Below are 16,001 nucleotides of genomic sequence, written 5' to 3' on the forward strand. Positions count from 1 at the left end.
AAGACATCAATGGCCATCATTTAAAATAACCTTTAAAGACAGAACATGGAAGCTTGTTATGGACACTAATGATGTTGAAACCCAATGATTCAACAGTTTAGTTTGGTGTGACACATCCTCAGTGTGCTAGAACTCTCTGAACATGCAATCTGATTGTGTAAGACACCTGGGCCTCGTTTCACTACATAATTGAGAAACTCAATGTTCCCTGTAATTAAGAATAGATACTACACTCTTAAAAATAAAGGTAACAGTTGAAACCAAATAAGGTTCTTCAGAATGATGCCATAGGGGAACCTTAAAGGGGCATTTCACCACTGCTGTAGTTAACAATATATGTCCATTAATATGTTATTAACATATATGTTTCATAAAAATTTAGAATTTTCTCATTACATGAAAAAAAGAGCGTTTCTTCATTTCAGCGGTAGAAACAGGCCAACTAAATGTCCTGGTTGTAAGGAAACCACAATGTCCAGAATTCATATTGATTTCAGGACGTGGAGGACCACCCCGTTGAGGTGTATCCAATTGATGTGAGAAATATAAAAATGTGTCGCACCAGCCTTCGCTTTGGCTCTCCCTCCTGTCCAGCTCAGGCGTTTGGCGTCGCCGGCCTTCTAGCTGTTGCCAAACATACTGCTGGCAAATGCCCTTCACTCATCAACCTTGGACTTGTCTCGTCATCATTACACACACGTGGTTCCAATCCCCACTCTGTCACTGTATATATACTCCCTCTGCCATTTGTCTTTGTCGGTCATTGCAAATGTTACTTGTTTTCCTGAGAGGAATCTCGCCTACTATTTCCTGAGTACTTTATATTATGCACTTTGGGTTCGCCCTGTGGCTTTTTGTTTATGAAGATATACATATATTTTTTCACCTTTATTTAACCAGGTAGGCCAGTTGAGAACAAGTTCTCATTTAAAACTGCGACCTGGCCAAGATAAAGCAAAGCAGTGAGACAAAAAACAACACGGAGTTACACATGGGATAAACAGAAGTACAGTCAATAACAATAGAAAAATCTATATACAGTGTGTGCAAATGGAGTAAGGAGGTAAGGCAATAAATAGGCCATAGTAGTGAAGTAATTACAATTTAGCAAATTAACATTGAAGTGATAGATGTGCAGATGATGATGTGCAAGTAGAAATACTGGTGTGCAAAAGAGCAAAAAAAGTTAATAAAAACAATATGGGGATGAGGTAGGTAGTTGGATGGGCTATTTATAGATGGGCTGTGTACAGCTGCAGCGATCGGTGAGCTGCTCAGATAGCTGATGCTCAAACTTTTGAGCACAACAGCGTTTGGGTTTCGTCCCGCTTTGATCTATGGTGCTTTAAATTAACTCAGTCGTTCTAAAACTGCGACTGCCTCCTGCCTACTCCTCTCTACACCAGTGACAAAATGTCTGTGTTTGTAGCCAGCGCTTTCAGCCAGCTAGGAACTGAAGACTCAACTGATGGGGATGCCGTGTCGTCGAACGTTGAAAGTGATGCTATTCCATCGAGTTTACCCTTCACTTCAAAGAAGAAGGCATCTGATCAGCCAACATCAGCGCAGCAGAAGAGAGGGCAAGCTGCGTTAAGGTAGCGAACTACATTTCTTTATCTAAACCAAAATATAGCTATCTAGCTTTCATAATACGCTGGCAAGACATTCCAAAGCATGCCAATGTAATTAGCCAGCTGCTATCTGGCGATGCGATGTTAACTTTGCAAGCTAACATTAGCCTTCTCAGGTTACGTTAACTAACCATTAGCTAGCTAACGGACTACCTCAGATGCTAACGTGACTATATGTGTTCTATTTAGAGTCCAATCCCATCAACATTTGAAGAGGCTTCAACATCAAGCTCAGCACCAGGAACTAGTGTATGTCACCTACAATCTACTAAATCTTTCCATGATGAGCAAATAAATATACTGGAGCCAGGCATAAACATGGTCCGTGTCTTGTCATAGTTGGTGTGTTTACAAGTAGGCTATAACATCGCCAAAATCTGCTAAACCATTACCAACACAATAAGAGGTTCACCAGCTGAAGAACATTCTGGAACCTGCCTGGAACATTCAACCAACACAACATCCATATTCAGTTAGACTGATGTTGTAGTATAATATGGAATGCCTAATATGCTCACAACTGAATTGTGATATAGATATTTCTAGCTGTTGTATGTATATAATGGTGTTTTATACATATATTTTTACAAGTGTACTGACAAGTGACAAAATGATTCCAGGTGCATCGGAAACTAATGAAGTGTTGACTTCAAATTCAAATAAAATGTTATTTGTCACATGCGCCGAATACAACAGTTGTAGACCTTACCGTGAAATGTTTACTTACAAGCCCTTAACCAACAATGCAGAGTATGAAAATATTTGCTAAATAAACTAAAGTAACACAATAAAATAACAACGTGGCTATATACAGGGAGTACGGTACCGAGTCAATGTGCAGGGGTACGGGTTAGTTGAGGTAATTTAGGTAATATGTAGATCGGGGTAAAGTGACTATGCATAGGTAAAAGCGAGTAGCAGCAGCTTAAAAAAGGCGTCAATGCAAATAGTCTGGGTAGCCATTTGATTAACTGTTCAGCAGTCTTATGGCTTGGGGGAAGAAGCTGTGAAGGAGCCTTTTGGACCTAGACTTGGCGCTCCGGTACTTGCTTTGTGGTAGCTTCGGTAGCAAAGAGATCAGTCTATGACTTGAGTCTTTGACAAAAATGAGGGCCTTCCTCTGACACCACCTGGCATAGAGGTCCTGGATGGCAGGAAGCTTGGCCCCAGTGATGTACTGGGCTGTACTCACTACCCTCTGTAGTGCCTTGCGGTCGGATGCCGAGCAGTTGCCATACCAGGCTGTGATGAAACCAGTCAGGATGCTCTCAATGGTGCAGCTGTAGAACTTGTTGAGGATCTGAGAACCCATGCCAAATCTTTTCAGTCTCCTGAGGGGGAATAGGTTTTGTCGTACCCTCTTCACGATTGTCTTGGTGTGTTTGGACCATGATATTTTATTGGTGATGTGGACACCAAGGAACTTGAAGCTCTCGACCCGCTCCACTACAGGCCCGTCGATATGAATGAGGGTGTGCTCAGTCCTCCTTTTCCTGTCATCCACGATCAGCTCCTTTGTCTTGCTCATATTGAGGGAGAGGTTGTTGTCCTGACACCACACTGCCAGGTCTCTGACCTCCTCCCTATAGGTGGTCTCATCGTTGTCGGTGATCAGGCCAACCACCCTTGTGTCGTTGGCAAACTTAATGATGATGTTGGAGTCGTGCTTGGCCACGTAGTCATGGGTGAACAGGGAGAACAGGAGGGGACTAAGCACGCAACCCTGAGGGGCTCCCGTGTTGAGGATCAGAGTGGCAGATGTGTTGTTACCTACCCTTACCTCCTGGAGGCGGCACATCAGGAAGTCCAGGATCCAGTTGCAGACGGAGGTGTTTAGTCCCAAGGTCCTTAGCTTAGTGATGAGCTTTGAGTGCACTATGGTGAACGCTGAGCTGTACTAAATGAACAGCATTCTCACGTAGGTGTTATTTTTGTTCAAGTGGGAAAGGACAGTGTGGGGTTCAATAGAGATTGCTTCAACTGTGGATCTGTTGGGATGGTATGCAAATTGGAGTGAGTCTTGGGTTTCTGGGATAATGGTATTGATGTGAGCCATGACCAGCCTTTCAAAGCACTTCATGGCTACGGACGTGAATGCTACGGGTTGGTAGTCATTTAGGTAGGTTACCTTATTGTTCTTGGGCACAGGGACTATTGTGGTCTGCTTAAAACATGTTGGTATTACAGACTCGGACAGGGAGAGGTTGAAAATGTCAGTGAAGACACTTGCCAGTTGGTCAGCGCATGCTCGCAGTACACGTCCTGGTAATCAGTCTGGCCCTGCCTGGAACACCCTGGAAAAACACTCCAAATAGTGTCTAGCGGTGAGGTTTCCCTTTAACCCTTTAAATGGGATGGTTATTTGAAGAACCATACAAAAATCAAGAGCTCCAAAGAACCATTATTGTTTCTACAATAATATGGAACCAATAATGGTTATTTTGATGTTTTTTGTGTTGTTTTGGGTGTTGAGCCTGATTTGCATATTTCCCATGGTGCATTTAGAGGGAATTTTACAGTTAAAATGATCTATATATTGACAAGATATTGGACTGACCACTTTAACCTTTCAGTAATACCCATCCCGGATCCGGGAGCATCCTCATCAAAAAAGCTGACTAGCATAGCCTAGCCTAACGGGACAGGGATATCATATAATATAATTTTCATGAAATCACAAGTCCAATACAGCAAATGAAAGATAAACATCTTGTGAATCCAGCCATCATTTCCGATTTTTTTTAAATGTTTTACAGCGAAAACACAATATGTATTTCTATTAGCTAACCACAATAGCCAAAGACTCAACCGCATATTTTCACCATGTTTCTACCGCATAGGTAGCTATCACAAAACCGACCAAATAGAGATATAATTAGTCACTAACCAAGAAACAACGTCATCAGATGACTTTCTTATAACATGTTATACAATAAATGTATGTTTTGTTCGAAAATGTGCATATTTGAGGTATAAATCATAGTTTTACATTGCAGCTACCATGAAAAATCTCACCAAAGCAGCCAGAATAATTACAGAGAGCAACGTGAAATACCTAAATACTCATCATAAAACATTTATGAAAAATACATGGTGTACAGCAAATGAAAGATAAACATCTTTTGAATCCAGCCAATATTTCAGATTTTTTAAGTGTTTTACAGCGAAAACACAATATAGCATTATATTAGCTTACCACAATAGCCAAACACACAACCGCATTTATTCACCGCATAGATAGCATTCGCAAAAACCAGCAAAAGATATAAAATGTATCACTAACCTTGAACAACTTCATCAGATGACAGTCTTATAACATCAGGTTATACAATACACTTATGTTTTGTTCGAAAATGTGCATATTTAGAGCTGCAAACCGTGGTTATACATTGTGAATATGTAGCATCGATTCACCAAATTGTCCGGAGCTAGTTTGGACACTCACCTAATCTGACCAAAGAACTCATCATAAACTTTACTAAAAAATACTTGTTGTATGGCAAATGAAAGATACACTGGTTCTTAATGCAACCGCTGTGTTAGATTTTTAAAAATAACTTTACCATAACAAACAGCTTGCGTTATTGCGAGACAGCGCCCGCCAAAACGGCGGAGAATAGAAATAACATTTTCCACAGAAATACGAAATAACATCATAAATTGTTCTTACTTTTGCTGAGCTTCCATCAGAATCTTGTACAAGGAGTCCTATTTCCAGAATAAATCGTTGTTTGGTTTTAGAATGTCTTTTTCTCCTGTCGAATTCGCGCCACAATGCTAGCCAAGCTTGATGACGTTCCCAGTTTCTCTCGACGCAAAGAACGGAAAACTCCAAAAGTCCCAATAAACGTTGAATAATCTGATAAAACTCGGTTGAAAAACATACTTTACGATGTTATTATCACATGTATCAAATAAAATCAGAGCTGGAGATATTAGCCGTGTATACCGAACGCTTATCAGAAGACAATATGGAGGTGCTTCGCACGCCTAGGTAGAGAAAATAAATTCCTGACCTGCCACTCCAAAAGCTCTTGTTCGACCTCAGATCAAGCTAGACACCCCATTCCACCTTCCACTGCCTGTTGACATCTAGTGGAAGGCGTATGCAGTGCATGCATATCGATAAATATAAGCCAGTTGAATAGGCAGGCCCTGGAACAGAGCCTCGTTTTCAGATTTTTCACTTCCTGTATGGAAGTTTGCTGCAAAATGAGTTCTGTTTTACTCACAGATATAATTCAAACAGTTTTAGAAACTTGAGAGTGTTTTCTATCCAATAGTAATAATAATATGCATATTGTATGATCTAGAATAGAGTACGTGTAACGGGTGTCCTCCTCCTCTTCAGACGAAGAGGAAACTCCCACAAACAAACAGTGTGAACAGCCAACCTATATATGGTTCTCAATCAGAGGAAACGTCAAACACCTGTCCCTGATTGAGAACCATATAAGGCTAATTACAAGTGACCTAAACATAGAAACACAAAACATAGAATGCCCACCCCAACTCACGCCCTGACCAACTAAACACATACAAAAATAACATAAAACAGGTCAGGAACGTGACAGTACGAGGCAGTTTAATTTGGGCACGATTTTTTCCAAAGTGAAAATAGCGCCCCCCCTATTGACAAGAAGTTTTAACAATGCGATTAAATGTCTGCAAAGGCAGAAGACAGGTGGTAGCAGGCAGGAACATTCTAGCCAACAATAGGGCAGACACACGTGAACAACAGGCACAACTCTGATATAAAAAAAAAAATCTGAAATTTGCCGTAATGCCTTGTGCGTCCACTTATATCAGTACATTCTAAACAACCTAAACATTACGAAACTTCAATTTGATCAAATTAGCCCCACTTAGCAAATTAGGAATTCAATTTTATGTTGACCAAATTCGACACTCTCATTAACCTTCAGGCAAAAAATCCCCATGTCACGCAGACAAATTTTAGGGTGGAGTCAGCCCTCTCGGTTCGCTTCTTCCTCTCTGGTACCACCCATTACTGTGTTTGGGGCCTTATGTATCAAGTGTCTCAGAGTAGGAATCTTGATCTAGCATATCTAAATAATCTGATTCAATATGATCTAAAAGGGAAAACTGATGCTAGCACTTTGATGACGCTTTTTGACTACGGCATAAGAGCAACGCAAGATGTACATTTTCCCAAAATTCCTAATCTTCTATTGTCATCAACGTATGATTCAAGACAGGATTCAGCCCTCTGTGAATATCAACATCCCAATATAATATATATGAATATAACATCCCAATCAACCAGTCATGTGGCTTTCACCAAGTGAGATCCTAAGTGAATATGCTATCATTGCATTATTTAAGACGATACAATACATATTTCCTAAGGCCTTATTTTGAGGGCTTAGTTTACCCTAATACAGTGGCACATTATACTGGCTTGCAAAGTGATGTGTAATTCCGATTGGAATCCAGCCAGAGTGGGGATAGCTAACATTTAGAATTTTTAAGAGTTAAGAAGACTAAGATAAGAGACTACATAAAGGATCTAAACTCTGCATCGTTGGGAAAGAGCTTGTAAGATCCCGAGTGGAGCAGCGGTCTAAGGCACTGCATCTCAGTGCTAGTGGCGTCACTACAGGTCCTGGTTTGATTCCCTGCTGTATCACAACTGGCCATGTTTGGGAGTCCCATAAGGCGGCGCACAACCCAGCGTCGTCCGGTTCAGGGTTTGGTCGGGGTAGGCCGTCATTGTAAATAAGAATTTGTTCTTAACTGACTTGCCTAGTTAAATAAAGGTCAAATAAAAATAAATAAAGCATTCAGTGACTTGTACAAAGCCCCTGATACTTGTTGAAATGTTCCCTGGCTTTCCCCACCGCAACAGGAGACCCCAAACCCAAAGCTCCTATTTCAATGAACAGCTTTTAGTTATGTAAATAAATATTTAATAATGAACATCTCTACAAACGTACAATTCAAACACAATTCACAAAAAATAGGGCAAAACATATTCAAAACATACAAAGGAGTATGAACAGTCATAAACATAACAAATACATTCTATATAGGCTTTGATTTAAAAACAACAGCTTCTTTAATCACGTACCAAACCGGCTCTAATATCCCACAGCAATAAAGTAAATGGTGTGGGACAAAAATACTCCATGCACATTGCACACTCTCCACACATGCAAACACTTCTAGTAAGTGTCCACATTAAAGCTGGAATCCTTAATGGTGAAATTACCACATCCGTTTGCGATATTACAACAACCAAATAAGTTAATGCAAACAACAAACACTGTGTTTTTCCCGCCGCGGACATGATTGTACGCGCGAAAGAACACCAGCATATGTACTGCATTTTTTTGTTACTACGACACTCCCCAGCTCTGCTTCGTCAACAAAACAAAAACAATAACAACAGCTGTGGGGCGTACAGTGACGCTGTTTCCCCTACTGCAGATTCCATCTTTAAAGACCTATATACAAAAAAAGCCACGAGGCAAATGCAGTTTGCCTTGCTTCTCTATATTACATTACCACAATACTGACTTCACCTATTGTTGGGAAACCACCTTCCCATCCCATACTGATATAACAAAGTGAATTTAAACTGTACATTTCAAATGCATTGTAATTAACTTGTTAAACATTTCAACTTTTTATCACAGTCAATTACAAATTGTATAATTTTGTTTAAAAACATGTAACATATTGCATTCATCCAATAGTTGTGACACTTAGACATCAATGGGTTCAATGAAAGCTGCCAAGAAGTGAAAAAATGAGCAAATGATAGTTAGTTGCAGACAGTTAGATTATTCAACATTTTACTGACTTTTAGCTTAGGTTTAATAAAAATGAAAAACATCCAGAAGACCACACCTCCTTAAAGGTACTTCTCTTTTCCTCTTCCAGTAACATCCAAAGGTCATACGGCCTTGTCCTCTGCCCTTCAACGGAGACCTGACAGTGGACGAACCTCTCGTCTGTTCCCTCTCCACTCCAGATAGGTCTGTCCCTTGGTATGCCTCTGCACACAGTGTAAAAGTAATTTTGCCTGAGGAACCACAAAACACTCACCGATGTGATACTTATACAGTACATGGTCATTTTGGTAGCACAAGTGGGGGCCACAATCTGGCTCCGGACCGCATGTTTTAGACTCCTCTAGTCTATGCAGACCCGGGCTTACACTTGGCCAGCTCATAGAAGCCCTTCCTCCTGGCTCTCCTCAGGTAGTCCAGGACTAGGCCCGTGGTGGTCACCATGATACCCACACAGACAGCAGGAATGACTATGTGGTTCCAGTCTGGTGAAGTACTGGAGTGCTTCTCTGGAAGCCAAGGGAGGAGGGGAAGAACAGGGAGACAGTGAGGACGAGACAGATTGCCTAACATTTTTGATTTGATGTTTTTACAGCATTCGAGTCCTCTCAAATGACACCAGTGTTTGTTATTGGTGGATGGAATTTCCTTGGCTTTTGCAAGCTTCACTGTTCTCAAACTACTGTATACTGTTGTCAGGTCTATATCCGTAGTCACTGTTCCCAATTTCTCAGTTCAACATGGGGTTCAAAGTGGTTTCAAGTAACTGGTTTTATTGTGAATTATATTTCATATAATAATAACAAATATAATAATTATATTTGTGGTGAAGGGAAATAAAGAGCTCTCTTCCTGTTTCTTCTAGCATGCCAAGCTAAAGAACGAACACTGAACCACATCACTCACCTATGACGTTGATGCTGAAGATCTCGGTCTCATAACCCAGGTCATTGGTAACATTCACCTGGTATAGGCCTGTATCATTGGGCGTAAGGTTAACCAGCAGGAAGTTCCCATCCGGGGAGTAGAGCTCTGTGCCATTATCCAGTTTCCTTAAAACCACAGCAGGTGGGGGGAAACTGACAGAGCGACAGCAGATGGTGACATTTTGGCCTTCCTGCACCTCAGCAGATGGATATATCAGGACTGTTGTGTTCCTAGGAGGTGCTGGACACAAGGAAAATAGAACACACATCAATACTGAGGGAAGACACTTGAGACTGCCTTGGGACAACAAAGGAAAACATTGTATGAATATAGTACAGTTATAGTCTGAAATACTGTACGACCTTTAGTCTATTGGCAGTTTACAATGCAACATACAATATTTATACAAAAGTATGTGGACACCCCACCGTCATAGGATGCCACATTTCCAACAAGTCAGTTCGTCAAATTTCTGCCCTGCTAGAGCTGTCCCGGTCATCTGGTAAGTGCTGTTATTGTGAAGTGGAAATGTCTAGGGGCAACAAAGGCTCAGCCACGAAGTGGTAGGCCACATAAGCTCACAGAACGGGACCGCAGAGTGCTGCTATAAAAATCGTCTGTCCTTGGTTGCAACACTCACTACCAAGTTCTAAACTGCCTCTGGATGCAACGTCAGCACAAGAACTGTTCGTCAGGAGCTTCATGAAATGGGTTTCCATGGCCGAGCAGCTACACTCAAGCCTAAAATCACCATGCGCAATGCCAAGCATCGTTTTGTTTTTCATGGTTCGGGCTAGGCCCCTTAGTTCCAGTGAAGGGAAATCTTAACGAATCGAAACGATTCTGTGCTTTCAACTTTGTGGCAACGGTTTGGGGAAGGCGCTTTCCTGTTTCAGCATGACAATGTCCCCGTTCACAAAGGTGAGGCGAGGTCCATACAGAAATGGTTTGTCAAGATCAGTGTGGAAGAACTTGACTGGCCTGTACAGAGCCCTGACCTCAACCCCATCGAACACCTTTGGGATGAATTGTAACGCCGACTGCAAGCCAGGCCTAATCGCACAACATCACTGCCCGACCTCACTAATGCGCTTGTGGCTGAATGGAAGCAAGTGCCCAGAGCTATGTTCCAACATCTAGTGGAAAGCCTTCCCTGAATAGTGGAGGCTGATATAGCAGCAAAAGGGGGACCAACTCCATATTAATGCCCATGATTTTGGAATGAGATTTTCGTACCATTACTGTCTGTTATATTGTTGATTACTGTGCAAAATGTGTGAAACTACTGACAACAGTGTGTGAAATATCAATGAGGCATGTTCTATAGAATCCATTATCTAGAATGACTTTATGTCATTTCATGTTGTTGAGTTCCTGTGCAGTGTTAAGTGTGGTATAAGTGTGATATTCTATTTTGGTACAGTGTGACAACAGCTCAGCCAATGACGAACTTATACAGCATGTTCTTAGATACTGACAGCTCCCCAGGGGTGGAAAAAGTACTCAATTGTCATACATGAGTAAAAGTAAAGATACCTTAACAGAAAATGACTCAAGTAAAAGTCACCCAGTAAAATACTACTTGAGTAAAAGTCTAAAAGTATTTGGTTTTAAATATACTTAAGTATCAAACGTAAAGGTATAAATCATTTCAAATTTCTTATATTAAGAAAAACATAATTTTCTGTCTTGTTTTTTTTTTTACGGATAGCCAGGCACATATTCCAACACTCAGACATAATTTACAAACAAAGCATTTGTGTTTAGTGAGTCCACCAGATCAGAGGCAGTAGGGATGACCAGGGATGTTCTCTTGATAAGTGTGTGAATTGGACAATCAAAATGTAAAAAGTACATTATTTTCTTTAGGAATGTAGAGAAGAAAAATATAAATAGTAAAGTACAGATACCAAAAAAAGTACTTAAATACTTTACACCACTGCAGCTGCCACATGACGATAGAACGGCCACACTCCAACAAATGAGAGAAAATACAAGACCATAAACAAGAAGCAAAAACAAGAGATCTGTGGTTGTAGAGAACAGTAACTTCATTGAAGAAGCAAAAAAAGCTAATCAGGGTTAGGGAAAGTTTACTGTTGTTGCCAGTATGAATGCGTGGGAGCGGAATAAAGACGTGATGTGCTGTGTTCTTGCCAGAAGCCTGGCACCCACCTTTGACTGTAATGTGTGTGCTAGCTCGCTGGCTGCCGTGCTCATTGAAGGCCTCGCACTGGTAGAGAGCAGAGTCTGCTAGCAGGGCAGAGGAGAGGGTGAAGGAGGTGGAGGAGCCATTGCTGGACTGGAGTTCTATATCCTGGCCCTCAGAGAGTCTCTTCAGCACCATACGTCCCACTGGAACTCCGTCCGACAGGCAGGACACCGTCACGCTCTCCCCTTCCTTCACCTCACTGGCTGGGCTCACTGTGATAGTGGTGTTGGTTGGGGGAGCTGCCAGAAGGGAAATCATCCAGGATAGAGAACACAAGACAAAACTTTAGCTTGCTAGTTTAGACATTGCTTTATTGAGATTGCTCCTCCAAACAGACTTTTTAGACAAAGCTATAAAGATTACTCCTAACTATTAAACTATCACAGAGTGACACCAAACAGTAATGATCCAAAATACAGAACCAAGGGGAAATTCAAAGTCATCCTACCTTGAACAATGACGTTCACGCTGGCTGTGATGTTTCCAATGGTGTTGCTCACCACACACTCATATTGACCAGAATCCACCAGTGTCATCTCTGTAAGGACAAGCTCCTCTCTCTGCCCCACAATAACAGCCTGTCCATCTGGACCAATGGCCTTCCACTGTGTATCTGGTCTGGGGTTCCCTTCAGCATGGCATGACAACGTGAGACTGGAGCCAACTCTCACAGCAGTCGGCTCAGATATTAATATATTCTGTGGCGCATCTGGAGAAAATAAAGAATACATTTTTGATGTGGTTGTTGTAGGTAGGTCTCAATCTAATCCATATTCATGACTCAAATTACATTGCATTCCATTGAGACATTGCTAATTACTAAACTGTGCATGGTAAGTGTATCTTTTGAATTCAAAATATTATTTGTTGCCGTTATGAAAGTTAAGTTCCAAATGTTTCCAAACTGTATAGTAGTTCACTTGAACCAGTTGTCCTGGGGGAGTCCTGGGTGTGTGACTTTTTTTTTGTGAGGGTGGGGACAGAACTCTCCATTTCTAACACATAAACAGAAATGAATCGCACAGCTGACCAAATTCCGCAAGATTTTACACTGGGTTAACAGAGATTACCCTTTGTCTAACATTTATACTTTAGTAACTTACAAAGCACTGTGAGAGACACGGTGGTTTCCTTGGTCTTCTCTTCATCAGGCACACCATCCTGATCGTGAGAGGCTCTGCATGTGATGCTTGCCTCTTTATCCTCTGGGGTGGGCGTGAACCTGTAGCTAGATACAACGGACTCTGCGTCTGTCTGGAGCGTGATGTCTCCTCGCAGCCACTCAAGTCGCAGGTGCTCCACGGGATAAGCGTCTATCACCTCACATGTCAGAGTGTTGGACTGGCCCAAGAGAAGATGGTCGTAGCCTGATATGACAGGAGCCTCTGGAAATGCTGGAATATCAAATGTCGATCGTAGGGCAGCTACACATGTTTGAAATTGGAATTCGTAGACCTACTTTCAACATGTACTGTACATGTACAGTTCCTTCAGAAAGTATTCATACTTCTTTATTTATTCTACATTTTGTTGTGTTACAACCTGAAATCAAAATTGATTATTTATATTTTGCTTTAACACCCATCTACACACAATAACCCATAATGACAAAGTGGAAACATGTTTTTAGATAATTTAGCACATCTATTGAAACTGAAATGCAGAAATATCTAATTTACCTAAGTAATACATGTTAGAATCACTGTCGCCAGTGATTATATCAGTTTTGAGTCTTTCTGGGTAAGTGTTTAAGAGCTTTGCACACCTGAATTGTACAGTATGTGTACATTATAAACATTCTTAAAGCTCTGTCAAATTGGTTGTTGTTCATTGCTAGACAGCCATTTTCAATTCTTGCCATAGACTTTCAAGCCGATTTAAGTAAAAACTGTAACTAGTCCACTTAGGAACATTCAATGACATCTTGGTAAGCAACACCAGTGTATATTTGCCTTGTGTTTTATGTTATTGTCCTACTGAAAGGTGAATTTGTCTCCTAGTGTCTGTTGGAAAGCAGACTGAAACAGGTTTTCCTCTAAGATTTTGCCTGTGCTTAGCTCTATTGTATTTATTTGTATTCATAAAAACTCTGTAGTCCTTGCCTTTGACATGACAAGCAAACCCATAGTCCTTGCCGTTGACATGACAAGAAAACCCATAACATGATGCAGCCATCACCATGCTTGAAAATATGAAGAGTGCTACTCAGTGATGTGTTGGATTTGCCCCAGACGTAACGCTTTGTATTCAAGATAAAAAGTACATTTATTTGCCACATATTTTGCAGTTTTACTTTAGTGCCTTATTTCAAACAGGATGCATGCTTTGGAATACTTGTATTCTGTTCAGGCTTCCTTCTTTTCACTCTGTCATTTAGGTTTGTATTGTGGAGTAACTACAATGTACCTTCTCAGTTTTCTCCTATCACAGCTATTAAACTCTGTAACTGTTTTATGGGGTATTGTGTGTCGGTCGGTGACAAAAAAAAACAAATTTTATCAATTTTAAATTCAGGCTGTAACACAACAAAATGTGGAAAAGTCAAGGGGTGTAAATACTTTCTGAAGTCACTGTAGAACTGATTCAATTGGACTGATTAAATTCACTAATGAATTAAGTTACATACTGCTAACTTTACAATACGTTGTGTGATTATTAAAGTATTAATAAACAATTTATTGATCCATTCATATTTCATTTATAAGCATTTATAAGTATGATAAGCATTACAATTCATAAGCATTCATAATATTTATAATAATCAGTTACAAACTTATAAGCATTCATATGCATTTTATATTGGCTTATTACAATGGTTTATGATGGCTTACTGAATCAAGTTTAATGGACTTACAGTACACTTTGACAACCACACGCTGTTGTTTGGTCAATGCTCCACAACTGACTTTGCAGAGAAGTATGTCATCATGTACTGTCATCACAGGGTCAAAGGCCGCCACGGATTCCGACCCTGAGGTGTGTATTTTAGCAAACATGGGCTTATCCCCCAGCAAAGCCCAGGACATAGTAACCTTTTCGTTACAATCCTTCACCGAACATCGCAGCTCCTGCCTATCACCAACTCTGAAAAATGCACTCTTTGGTTTTAGCTCCACATGAAATGCAAAGGCTGAAATGTAAAATAAGAATGAATTAGAATTCACATTCATAATCAATAACACATAACGGTAACTATAAAGTAGTCTAAGGAATGTTGAGGTCATGACAGTCAATTATTAGTTATAAGGTAGGCCTATTAGTAAATTAGAATATTTAGCCTACTATGGCTGCATATGTACATATCGTCAAGTACAATACTGACATTTTCTGATTAGTTCACATCGCAAGCCTACCCATAATCATATTAAAATGCATGAAACACAGTAGGCTACCTACAGTATATAGATTGAAGACAAGTCACACTGATTGTAAAGTATAAATATGTTGGAATGATAGAAATATAAGCTTACCTATTACTGGTAGTATCACTATCCATAACAGAGACATTGAGCTAGACTGTAAATTTCCTTAGTCCTCCTTTGTTATGCTGTGGATGTTGTGTCTGGTCTGCCCAGTGTCCAGATCCAGAGCCTGTGGATTTATCACTTGTAATAGGGGGATACCAACAGGGGGAAAATATATATTTAAAACACCCCCTTAAAATACCAAGGATGAATTCCCCCACTCCTTGAGTGGCCTCTAGTCTCGTTCTCTGTCTCTCTCTCTCACTCTTCTTTCTCTCTCTCTCTTTGTCTGGTTTGGTTGTGAATGACAACCCCCTCTGCTGGTTTAAATGGAACACAAGATGGTTTCCTTTAAAACGTGATTAAATTCTATTTTAGCAGCTGAGCAAGATATTTGGGATCCCTCTGAAAATCCCAGACATGATATGTTAACTAACATAGACATGCTCCATACATGAACTATATTGATTTATTTTATCTGTCTGGTTGCCTGCCTGGTTGTCTGTCATGTATTTTTTTATTTAATTTAATTTAACCTTTATTTAACTAGGCAAGTCAGTTAAGAACAAATTCTTATTTACAATGACAGCCTACCCTGGCCTCCCCTAACCCAGACGACGCTGGGCCAATTTTGCACTGCCCTATGGGACTCCCGATCACGGCCGGTTGTGATACAGCCTGGGATCAAACCAGGGTCTGCAGTGATGCCGCTAGCACTGAGATGCAGTGCCTTAGACCGCTGCACCATTCGGGAGCCTAAATGTATACAACATGTATTGAGCTAAATTAAATCCCCATTAACATAAATATATGTAGGCTATCTCTATGGTTTACCACCTAAATGCAGCATTAAGTATACACATAGCAATATAACTAGAATGTATTTCTAGGACAACACCAATGCATCTGAGGATATAGACGTCCATGTGATAAGACCAGTCTGATTTACAGA

At 40.6% G+C, this 16,001-nt stretch overlaps 1 protein-coding gene across 3 annotated transcripts; it reads right to left on the minus strand.

The window, feature by feature from the left end:
- Positions 1 to 7,544: 7,544 nt before the first annotated feature.
- LOC139539550 (vascular cell adhesion protein 1-like) lies at positions 7,545 to 15,328 on the minus strand. Of its 3 annotated transcripts, none has more exons than XM_071342606.1 (7): positions 15,056 to 15,328; positions 14,440 to 14,715; positions 12,689 to 13,009; positions 12,034 to 12,294; positions 11,549 to 11,824; positions 9,353 to 9,613; positions 7,545 to 8,652 (listed from the first exon to the last, which is right to left on the minus strand). In XM_071342606.1, exons 1-7 carry the CDS (start codon positions 15,090 to 15,092, stop codon positions 8,471 to 8,473), a joined length of 1,614 nt encoding a protein of 537 aa, XP_071198707.1. In that variant the 5' UTR covers positions 15,093 to 15,328; the 3' UTR covers positions 7,545 to 8,470. The 3 variants fall into 3 exon arrangements, with proteins under 3 accessions (XP_071198707.1, XP_071198710.1, XP_071198708.1); XM_071342609.1 differs by having other exon boundaries at positions 12,689 to 12,979; positions 15,056 to 15,323; XM_071342607.1 differs by having other exon boundaries at positions 8,516 to 8,955; positions 15,056 to 15,323.
- Between the last annotated feature and the right edge of the window lie 673 nt (positions 15,329 to 16,001).

This window comes from Salvelinus alpinus, chromosome 15 (assembly GCF_045679555.1).
Source record: "Salvelinus alpinus chromosome 15, SLU_Salpinus.1, whole genome shotgun sequence".
Taxonomy (NCBI): domain Eukaryota; kingdom Metazoa; phylum Chordata; class Actinopteri; order Salmoniformes; family Salmonidae; genus Salvelinus; species Salvelinus alpinus.

What these genes read in the sequence shown, in the direction of transcription:
- LOC139539550 (XM_071342606.1), bottom strand. Translation starts at nt 15,092, where the DNA reads ATGTCTCTGTTATGGATAGTGATACTACCAGTAATAG. An exon ending in AGTGATACTACCAGTAATAG is followed by an intron (nt 14,716 to 15,055) that starts GTAAGCTTATAT and finishes TTTACATTTCAG; the next exon opens with CCTTTGCATTTCATGTGGAG. An exon ending in CACACACATTACAGTCAAAG is followed by an intron (nt 9,614 to 11,548) that starts GTGGGTGCCAGG and finishes CCTTGTGTCCAG; the next exon opens with CACCTCCTAGGAACACAACA.